This window comes from Hemibagrus wyckioides, linkage group LG16 (assembly GCF_019097595.1).
Source record: "Hemibagrus wyckioides isolate EC202008001 linkage group LG16, SWU_Hwy_1.0, whole genome shotgun sequence".
Taxonomy (NCBI): domain Eukaryota; kingdom Metazoa; phylum Chordata; class Actinopteri; order Siluriformes; family Bagridae; genus Hemibagrus; species Hemibagrus wyckioides.
This window is the reverse complement of record NC_080725.1, coordinates 20,369,140-20,380,000: the sequence shown is the minus strand read 5'-3', so window position 1 is coordinate 20,380,000 and position 10,861 is coordinate 20,369,140. Positions and strand designations below refer to the sequence as shown.

Below are 10,861 nucleotides of genomic sequence, written 5' to 3'. Positions count from 1 at the left end.
CAGAACCTCTACAACTGGCATAGAACCTCTACAACTGGCACAGAACCTCTATAACTGGCACAGAACCTCTACAACTGGCATAGAACCTCTATAACTGGCACAGAACCTCTATAACTGGCACAGAACCTCTACAACTGGCATAGAACCTCTATAACTGGCACAGAACCTCTATAACTGGCACAGAACCTCTACAACTGGCATAGAACCTCTACAACTGGTACAGAACCTCTACAACTGGTACAGAACCTCTACAACTGGTACAGAACCTCTACAACTGGTACAGAACCTCTACAACTGGCATAGAACCTCTATAACTGGCACAGAACCTCTACAACTGGCATAGAACCTCTATAACTGGTACAGAACCTCTACAACTGGCATAGAACCTCTACAACTGGTACAGAACCTCTACAACTGGCATAGAACCTCTATAACTGGCACAGAACCTCTACAACTGGCATAGAACCTCTATAACTGGCACAGAACCTCTACAACTGGTACAGAACCTCTACAACTGGCTAACAACCTCTATAACTGGCACAGAACCTGTATAACTGGTATAAAACCATTCAAACTGGCACAGAACCTCTACAACTGGCTCACAACCTCTACAACTGGCTCACAACCTCTACAACTGGCACAGAACCCCTACAACTGGCACAGAACCTCTACAACTGTTACAGAACCTCCACAACTGGCACAGAACCCCTACAACTGGCACAGAACCTCTACAACTGTTACAGAACCTCCACAACTGGCACAGAACCCCTACAACTGTTACAGAACCTCCACAACTGGCTCACAACCTGTACAACTGGCACAGAACCTCTACACATGAGACTAAACCTCTTCAGACACTGTTTAGTGTTCAAAGACCTTGTCACTTTACAGCACACAGTGTCACATGATTCCGGGTTGTTTATAAAATCCCAGCCGAACCATGTTCTCTTTGAAGACTTACTTGGTGTTTTCCAGTGTTTTAATGTCTGTCATGTCGAACACGGTGACGATCACTGTTGGAAAAAACACAGAGCGAATGATGTACTGTGTTGAGATTGTGTTGGAGCGTGTGAGGCGTCTGTGACATGTGGAGTAATAATAATGATGGATGAGTCTCGTACCCTGAGCTCCTCTGTAATACGCTGCGGCAATGCATTTAAACTTCTCCTGACCGGCAGTGTCCCAGCTACGAGGGGAAGAAAACATTTAACGTGGAGTCAGAAAAGATAGAAAGCTGGGATTGGGTTGAGAAATTGAAACACAAAATTCTCAGTAAAGGCAACCTTATTAAGAAATCTAGTTATGAATATGCAGATTGGACACGCCCCCAATACTACAAACTCCACCTCCTTCTCCTGGCAAACTGCTGTTTCATGGCATGCAAATGCATACAGTCACATGATTGGCTGATTCATTTAATGGTGAAAAATCTCACTTCACTGTCACTAGCTTTATCAAATAAAAAGGTAGTGAAGTTTTATGTGAAGTTCCTGATTAAGTCACTATATGCTTTTTCATCCTCTCTGTGTGTGAAGCTGTGATGAAAGAAGCAGCACTCACATCTGGAGGGAGAAGGGAAGCCCGCAGATTTCGAACCGCTCGATTTCGAAGTCGACCCCGATGGTGGCCTTGTAGTCACGATCGAAAGCGTCTTTACAGAACCTAAAGCATTTATGATCCAGAAAACACACCGCTTCACAGACTGCAGCCAATTCATTTCCACATCACTACACATTTCATTTCAGCTCTCAGGATCACAGACCTGTTAATCAAGCAGGTCTTCCCTACGTTCAGGTCTCCAACGACGACGGCTTTCGACATCTTCAATCGGTCCAGACTTAAACAGAAAATAGAACAGTTGTCCTCCTTTAAATGATTGTTCTTATTGTTATTATTGTATGAGTTTATGAGCAGACTGAGGTCATCGATCTGTGGTTTCAGGACAGGTCTGGAGTACTGCAAAACTGCTAGGTAGTCTGACTCTAGACGCAGGAAGTGATGCTGATGCACTCGATCAAAATAAACATCTGATTAGATAAATGGCGGCTCTCACCTCTGCTGTCTGCTGCCTCGGTCTTTAAAAGTCTGTTTAGCTTTCAAGCTCCAGTCTTCCTTCATCTGTAGACATGCTTGTGGATTATAACACTGCAACACACACACACAAATGCAGGTGGATATATAAACACTAACATTAGCTAGCTTGAGTATGAACAGAGTCAAACATTAGGCCTCATTAATCAATCTGGATACAAAGAAATGTATTTCTCCTACACCAGAAATCTATACTTCTCTTAGATACAGAATCACCGTCTGATTTTACCTCCACCTTGAGTTTATTGACGTTTTCCGAAATTCGTTCGTCTGCTAAGAACGGCTTGAAAGCAAGCAACCCGATACGAAATGAGATTAGCCATTCCATTAGGATAAAAGTAATGGTGCCCTGTGTGTTTGTGTGTGTCTGTGGTGGATGAAGTGCTGCAGTGGCTGAGCTGTATTACTGTACGATTTCCAAACTAAGCCTTCAGGAGACGATCTTAAGTCTCTGTTTCATTTTTCTCCGCTCTCTTCGTTTACACTCATTTATTAACATGCACTGTGATGCCTATGAAACAAGTTCTCACTTACGTTACAGCAGCTACGTTATAAACAGTCCTTCCTTCATCAGCCTCCTTCATGTAGATAATGACAATGAAGCTTATTATGTTAGTGAGACACTACAAGTCTAATAACTTGGTTATTATAGCGGAAAACATGTTACAAAGCACTGATACTGGAGACTCCTTCCTTACATTGGTGCCGTGACCCAGATAAGAGTGAGGTTTAGGGGGGTGAGTGTAACAGGCCAGCAGTAGGTGCTGTGCAGGTAAACCTCACTCCCCTGATCTCAGGAGGCGAGCTAGCGACTGAGCCTAGAGGCTGGAGTCTTTAGCCTCCTTGTTAGAGACGCTGGGGGGGGCGGAGAACCCAGAGGAAACCCCTAAAACACAGGGAGAACTCCACAAACACAGGGCAGAGACAGGAATCGAACCTCCAACCCATGGAGATGTGAGGCTAATATACTGACACCTATGTTATATATTCTTTGTTGACTTATCAATTACATGGAGCACTCACTTTATGAATGAGCTGTTACTATAGCAACAACCTATGATTTGCACAGATTATACTCACAAATATTATGACATTATAAAAAAAATATTTTATTATATATTCCTTCCTGTAAAGAAAAACATGTTAAGATTCAGTTCTGGTAAATCAGACTCTTGACTCTTTACCCTGGGAAACGTGGAGATGATCCTGTTCTTGCTGACCGGAGGAGCGAACTGCATTCTGCCGTCTCGCAGCAGCCAGAGTGAGGAAACTCTCGTCTGCGGAGGAAACGCAGGAGACGTTCATTACAGACGTAGCGTACCTGCGATCACGCATCATCCTCTACGTTACACACTTAAACACAGTGCTGCAGAAAGGCCTGATGTGGCTGAAGATAATGATATCACAACACTGGAAATGTTCACTCAGCACAGTACTGGGTTTCTTTGCCTTCTCAGCTGTTTGCTAGGAGACGAAAACCATCTCTGGCACCTGGAAAGCGTAAACTAATCGGCTCTTATATATATATATATATATATATATATATATATATATATATATATATATATATATAAAGAATATATTGCAGTAATGGAGATCACTCTCAAAAAGCTGTTATTATTATATATACACCAATCTGGCATAACATTATGACCACTGCCAGGTGAAGTGAATAACACTGATGATCTCCTCATCATGGCACCTGTTAGTGGGTGGGATATATTAGGCAGCAAGTGAACATTTTGTCCTCAAAGTTGATGTTAGAAGCAAAAAAAATGGACAAGTGTAAGGATTTGAGCGAGTTTGACAAAGGGCCGAATTGTGATGGCTAGACCACTGGACCTCTCCAAAACTCCAGCTCTTGTGGGGTGTTCCCGGCCTGCAGTGGTCAGTATCTATCAAAAGTGGTCCAAGGAAGGAACATTGGTGAACCAGTGACAGGGTCATGGATGGGCCAAGGCTTATTGATGCACGTGGGGAGAGAAGGCTGGCCTGTGTGGTCAGATCCAACAGACGAGCTACTGTTGTTTAAGTTGCTGAAGAAGTTAATGCTGGTTCTGATAGAAAGGTGTCAGAATACACAGTATATGACGGGTCAGGGCTGTTTTGGCAGCAAAATGGGGGACCAACACAATATCAGGCAGGTGGTCATAATGTTATGCCTGGTTGGTGTATTTTCTTATTAATTAAATCCTAATTAACTGGGAAATGAATAGAGTTAATCCAAATCGAAGTGCTGTTTATGTAATATTTGTAAAAGTCTTTCAGTAGACTGCAGGGTGGAAAATCTGTAAATAAAAAGCTTATAGATCTAATAAATAAATATGTTTATACACACAGTTGAGACTAATATTAGACTAATTGAATGAATGTCCCTGGATGTAAAAGTTTGTGAACCCCTGCACTAAAGAGCATGACGACATTTAACAAATACAACAAACATCCGATTAAAGATCATAGTTAAATGTTTTCTTGTAAAATATGAAGACATGTTAGTTTTATCAAGTTGAAGGAAATCAACCCCTAACATTAATCAGCAGCGCGTGCACCCGTTAATGCGGCTACATTGACACGATTTCACGCGCTAAATCCCTCTTCCCTTTAACATCTCAGACATTTCACAGCTAGACAACGCTTTCTACTCACCGATCCTGACCTTTGTTGCTTTAATTGCTGTTTTTATTTGGTTAATTTTCATGCAGAAACGCAGTCTCGATGCTCTGTCGGATCCGAGCCGTGCATCAGTCAAACCGAATCTCCATGGTAACAGGTCTGCCTGAGAAATCACGTGACTCGTCTTCCCTGATAAGAGAGCGTGAGGAGAAGTCACGTGACGGAGTGAGGACATTCCCGCGATACCTGTAGAGAATCATTCAGGCGAAAATGATGAAGCGTTTAAAATGTCCTGTATTCTGGTGTAGCCCTAGTAGGTTATTTAATAATATATACTGTATAATGTATACTTTAGTATTATAATGGAAGGGCAATTGAACGTTTTAATTACCAAACTCTTGAGGCTCAGCGGTTGTGAAGTATCGCGAGAATTCGCAATGTATTTTATGGGTCTCTGGTGGTTGCCATGACGATGCAAGATAAATGAATGGCTTTACCTGTCAGTTCCGCCATTTGCATTTCTTCTCCAAAACAAGCCGCTTCACTTCACTGCTAGTTTGCAACTTTGAAATGTTATAAAAAGGAAATAAATCTCATCAAAAAGTCCAGTTTCCAAGCAAACACTGTCATGACCTGTTTATTCTCAAACACACACACACACATAACTTGTAATTCATTAACGTCGACACTGGTTAAACAAAAACATTAAAAAAGCATAAAATTCAGATTTAAATGATTTATTATTAATTACATTTTTCTTTCTTTCTTTCTTTCTTTCTTTCTTTCTTTCTGTCTTTATCTGTACAAGACCAGCCATGCTGTATGGTTTAGAGACAGGGTCACTGAGGAAGAGACAGGAGTCAGAGCTGGAGGTAGCAGAGCTGAAGATGTTGAGGTTCTCTTTGGGAGTGACACGGTTGGACAGGATTAGGAATGAGTACATCAGAGGGACGGCTCATGTTGGACGTTTGGGGGACAGAGTTAGGGAGGACAGATTAAGATGGTTTGGACATGTCCAGAGGAGGGAGAGTGAGTATATTGGTAGGAGAATGTTGGACATGGAGCTGCCAGGCAAGAGGCAAAGAGGAAGGCCAAAGAGGAGGTATATGGATGTAATAAATGAGGATATGAAGCTAGTGTTGAGGATGCAGAAGAGAGGGATAGGCGGAGAGAGATGATTCGCTGTGGCCAACCCTGAAGGGAAAAGCCGAAAGAAGAAGATTTATTTATTTATTTATTTATTTATTTTACATCGATCTGTATTAGTTTTTTTTCCCTCTTTTTTTTCTTCTTTTACTCATATATGTTTTATAAAGTACATATTTCTTGGAGAAAAGGAAGGAAAAAGTGAAAAGACGTTTCTTTAAGATCAAAGCGTTTTCTTGTCTTCTTGGTTTTGGCTGAATTGACTGTCTAAAATACAACCACCCAAGTTATCTTATGGTGATGCTCCAAGACTAGATCTCTGACACACACTTCTGGGCAGTTAGTGAGCTGGTATCCGAAACCAGATGAAGACCCCGAGGAGATAAATTCTAGCCCTGAAAACCTTGGGGTGGTCACCAGTCCAGTTAAGCAGACTTTCACCTACGGGTTGAGTAACACTAGCTTCACCACAGGATTTTACCTCTTTACACACCTCCTGTCCAGTGTGTCGCTGTTGCTGTGTGAACACTAACCCCAAAACTTTGATTAGTTCCAGCAGTGGATCATATCCGCTGAGAAAGTCTTGGCTGACATCTCGAGAGAAAAGATTACTTTTCAAATCCCTCATCCTGGAAGCTGTTGGTAATACAGCATGGCCAAGTGATAATGTTTCAAGTGGAACACACTCCAGCGCTAGAGTTTGTAAAAGGCACAGGAGCTAAATCCACTGGCTTATCTATTACAACCTGTCTCAGGCCATGTCTAAGGCTGTAGACTGGGGAACGGAAGGAAGTCAAATGGCACAAACGTCTTTTCATTTCTCCCTGAGGTCTAACATCACCACTTCAACTCATTTGAGCAACAGATCAAAAGTTCTGGGCTCTGTTTTCTCCCGAGTTCCTTCTACAGACAGTGTTTTAGTATTTGGCACCTTGTCTTGACTGGAGCCAGCTGTAAAGCCGAGCTTTTCTTGGATGTCATTAAAAACTTCCAGATGTATTAAACAACCATAAAGACATTGGGACTGTCATGGTTCATGCAGGAATAAGGGACAGAGATATTATTTAAAGGTCATTTCACAACATTATTTAACAGAGTAAATATGTAGACGCTGGGTAAAGTCATTACCTCCAACCCTCTGCCACATTTAGGAGCGGAAATTAGACCTTTATCAGACACAGTGTGGAAAGTATTGACTGAAAACAGGGACTGAGGTCATGGATTTGGGTTATAATGATAGCTGGGTCACTTTGGGTTAAACTTTACAGGTTTGTAAAAAAGTAAATGTCTCACTTTGTGTAGACAATGTGAGAAATAAACCAGGCTTTTTATATTTATCAGAAATACACAAGGCATAGGAAACTGTGCATGTAGAAGATACCTCCACCAACACCCACAAACAGTCCTTAAAATTCAAATCCCCAAACACCCCAAATGTCCGTTCATAACTACCCCAAATAGGCCCTGCGATGGACTGGAGACCTGTCCAGGGTGTACCCCTGCCTTTCGCCCTATGTGCACTGGGATAGGCTCCAGCAGACCCCCGTGACCCTAGGAATCCTAGGAATAAGCGGGTATAGACAATGAATGAATGAATGAACTACCCCAAATACCCACAAACATCCACAAACACATCAAAAATCCATTCATAAATACCCCAAACACCCCAAATATCCATTCATAAATACCCCAAACACCCACAAACATCCACAAACACACTAAATATCCACTCACAAATACCCCAAATACCCACAAACACACCAAATATCCATTCACAAATACCCCAAATACCCACAAACACACCAAATATCCATTCATAAATACCCCAAATACCCACAAACACACCAAATATCCATTCACAAATACCCCAAATACCCACAAACACACCAAATATCCATTCATAAATACCCCAAATACCCACAAACACACCAAATATCCATTCATAAATACCCCCAAATACCCACAAACACCCACAAACACACCAAATATCCACTGATAAATACCACAGACACCCACAAACACACCAAATATTCACTCATAAATACCCCAAACATCCACAAACACACCAAATATCCACTCATAAATACCCTAAACACCCACAAACACACCAAATATCCACTCATAAATACCACAGACATCCACAAACACCACAAACACACCAAATATCCACTCATAAATACCCTAAACATCCACAAACACCACAGATATCCACTCATAAATACCCTAAACACCCAGAAACACCACAAATATCCACTCATAAATACCCTAAACACCCAGAAACACCACAGATATCCACTCATAAATACCCTAAACACCCACAAACACCACAAATATCCACTCATAAATACCCTAAACACCCACAAACACCACAAATATCCACTCATAAATACCCTAAACACCCACAAACACCACAAACACACCAAATATCCACTCATAAATACCACATACATCCACAAACACCACAAACACACCAAATATCCACTCATAAATACCACAGACATCCACAAACACCACAAACACACCAAATATCCACTCATAAATACCCTAAACACCCACAAACACCACAGATATCCACTCATAAATACCCTAAACACCCACAAACACCACAGATATCCACTCATAAATGCCCTAAACACCCACAAACACCACAAATATCCACTCATAAATACCACAGATATCCACAAACACCACAAATATCCAGTCATAAATGCCCTAAACATCCACAAACACCACAAATATCCACTCATAAATACCACAGACATCCACAAACACCACAAATATCCACTCATAAATGCCCTAAACATCCACAAACACCACAAATATCCACTCATAAATACCACAGACATCCACAAACACCACAAACACACCAAATATCCACTCATAAATGCCCTAAACACCCACAAACAGCACAAATATCCACTAATAATGACCCCAAACACCGACCAAAACACCTACTCATAAATACATCAAACATCCACAAACAAATCTACAAACATCCAGAACATCCACAGACATTGTAAATATCCATTCACAAATACCCCAAATATGCACTCATCAATACCCCAAACACTTACAAACAGCCACCCACAAATACCCCAAAGATCCTTTCGAAATACATCAAACATTCACAAACATCCCAAATATCCGATCACAAACACCCACAAACACCCAAAATATCCACCCACAAATACCCCAAACAAACACAAACACTCCAAACATCCCACAATCCAGAGACATCCTAAATATCCACTTATAAATACCCCAAAGATTCTTTCTAAATACCCCAAACATCCACAAACATCCCACAGACACATTCACAGACATACTAAATATCCACTCAGAACTACAGGTCAGGGCTGTTTAAAAGGGCCAAAGGGGGACCAACACAATATTAGGCAGGTGGTCATAATGTTATGCCTCCTTTCTCACAACTAGTTACAGCACTGAAGCGGTGTTTTATAAAAAGCATAAAAATACAGGTGATAAATCCAGCGCCAGTCTGTCAATAATAGACGACTACCCGTAGATGGAGCTGCAGAAATAAGCCTATAGTTACAGTTTATGTGGATGATGAACTTAATGAACTCAGTGGTGCCATCATTTGACATAGACCCTGTGAAAATGCTCACTAGGTGGCAGCAGAAGGTTCATTTTGAGAGCATGCACCATCACCTACTTCATCTCACACTGCAGAATGCTCACTTGCATACAATAGGATATAAAATACAACATTATATATGATTACTATGTAATATCATAGCCTAGTATTTTTATATATCTTCAAATTGCCATAAGGACGTGATCCCTGAAATAGCAGGCTATTGTGATCCTGTCTGATTATCTCTCTCTCTTTCTCTCTCTCTCTCTCTCTCTCTTGCACACACACACACACACACACACACACACAATTATGTATTTTATTACGCTGTGAAACAGGTTTCCCATGGAGCTGCTGCTTCCTAATTTCTAAAACCATCTGTCAGTTTGAAGTGCACATAAGGTGTCAGAGAGCACACTCATTTTTATATGGTGCCTGAAACCTTGGAAGCCTGTCAGAGAGAGAGAGAGAGAGAGAGAGAGAGAGAGAGAGAGAGGGACCATGCCAGGGTTTTGGACTGCACCTAAGCCAACAAGCACTCTTCTAATGAGCACTCAAAGCAAATGTGCATAAAATAACCACAGCGAATGGGTGTGATTGCATTTTCTTTTCAGATCAATAATGACACACGCTTATTCTCCTGCACCGGCCCCGGTGCACTTCCCTCGCACTGCTGGAGTCTGTGGCCTGCTGAATGATTATAATCCTACTCTGAATAGATGTTTGGGTTGCTGATTGATTGTTAAACCCTATACGTGTGCCAGGCACTCATATGCACTCGAAGAAAGTGCTGAGCCCGTGAGTCGCGAGATGTACACTCGGATGTAAAACAAAATGATTTTAAACTCTGGCTAGCCAGGACCAGGTATAAAATCAGGTTCGATATCTCTTTGCTTTAAGCTAGTGGTGAATCTTTGATATCAACAGTCCTATTATTACTAGACACTTTAGGTGCTCTTGCTATTTTAATCCAGCTTTAGTTTTGTTTACTTCAGAATTATAGTACTGTAAACCTTACTACTGATGACTTACGTATTGTTAACCTCAGTATCGTTGATGTTATTACTGTATTGTTCCCTGTAGTACTGTAGACTTTAGTATTGTTCCCTGTAGTACTGTAGACTTTAGTATTGTTCACACTGTAGTACTGTAGACCTTAGTATTGTTCCCTCTAGTACTGTAGACTTTAGTATTGTTCCCTGTAGTACTGTAGACTTTAGTATTGTTCACACTGTAGTACTGTAGACTTTAGTATTGTTCCCTGTAGTACTGTAGACTTTAGTATTGTTCACACTGAAGTACTGTAGACTTTAGTATTGTTCCCTGTAGTACTGTAGACTTTAGTATTGTTCCCTGTAGTACTGTAGACTTTAGTATTGTTCACACTGTAGTACTGTAGACTTTAGTATTGTT

At 41.2% G+C, this 10,861-nt stretch overlaps 1 protein-coding gene across 2 annotated transcripts in view; it reads right to left on the bottom strand.

Annotated features, from left to right (window-relative positions):
• Positions 1-5,073, bottom strand: part of rab36 (RAB36, member RAS oncogene family) — an 8,167-nt gene extending 3,094 nt beyond the window's left edge. Inside the window, exons 1-7 of one of the 2 annotated variants that reach the window (XM_058411936.1) lie at positions 4,748-5,073; positions 3,276-3,368; positions 2,054-2,145; positions 1,763-1,837; positions 1,561-1,662; positions 1,122-1,186; positions 962-1,013 (exon numbers count right to left, since the gene is read on the bottom strand). In XM_058411936.1, the coding sequence (XP_058267919.1) occupies positions 962-1,013; positions 1,122-1,186; positions 1,561-1,662; positions 1,763-1,837; positions 2,054-2,145; positions 3,276-3,368; positions 4,748-4,939 (671 nt within the window). In that variant the 5' untranslated portion in view covers positions 4,940-5,073. Of the gene's footprint in view, positions 1-961; positions 1,014-1,121; positions 1,187-1,560; positions 1,663-1,762; positions 1,838-2,053; positions 2,146-3,275; positions 3,369-4,737 lie in introns of both variants that reach the window. The other variant, XM_058411937.1, reaches the window with a different exon arrangement.
• Between the last annotated feature and the right edge of the window lie 5,788 nt (positions 5,074-10,861).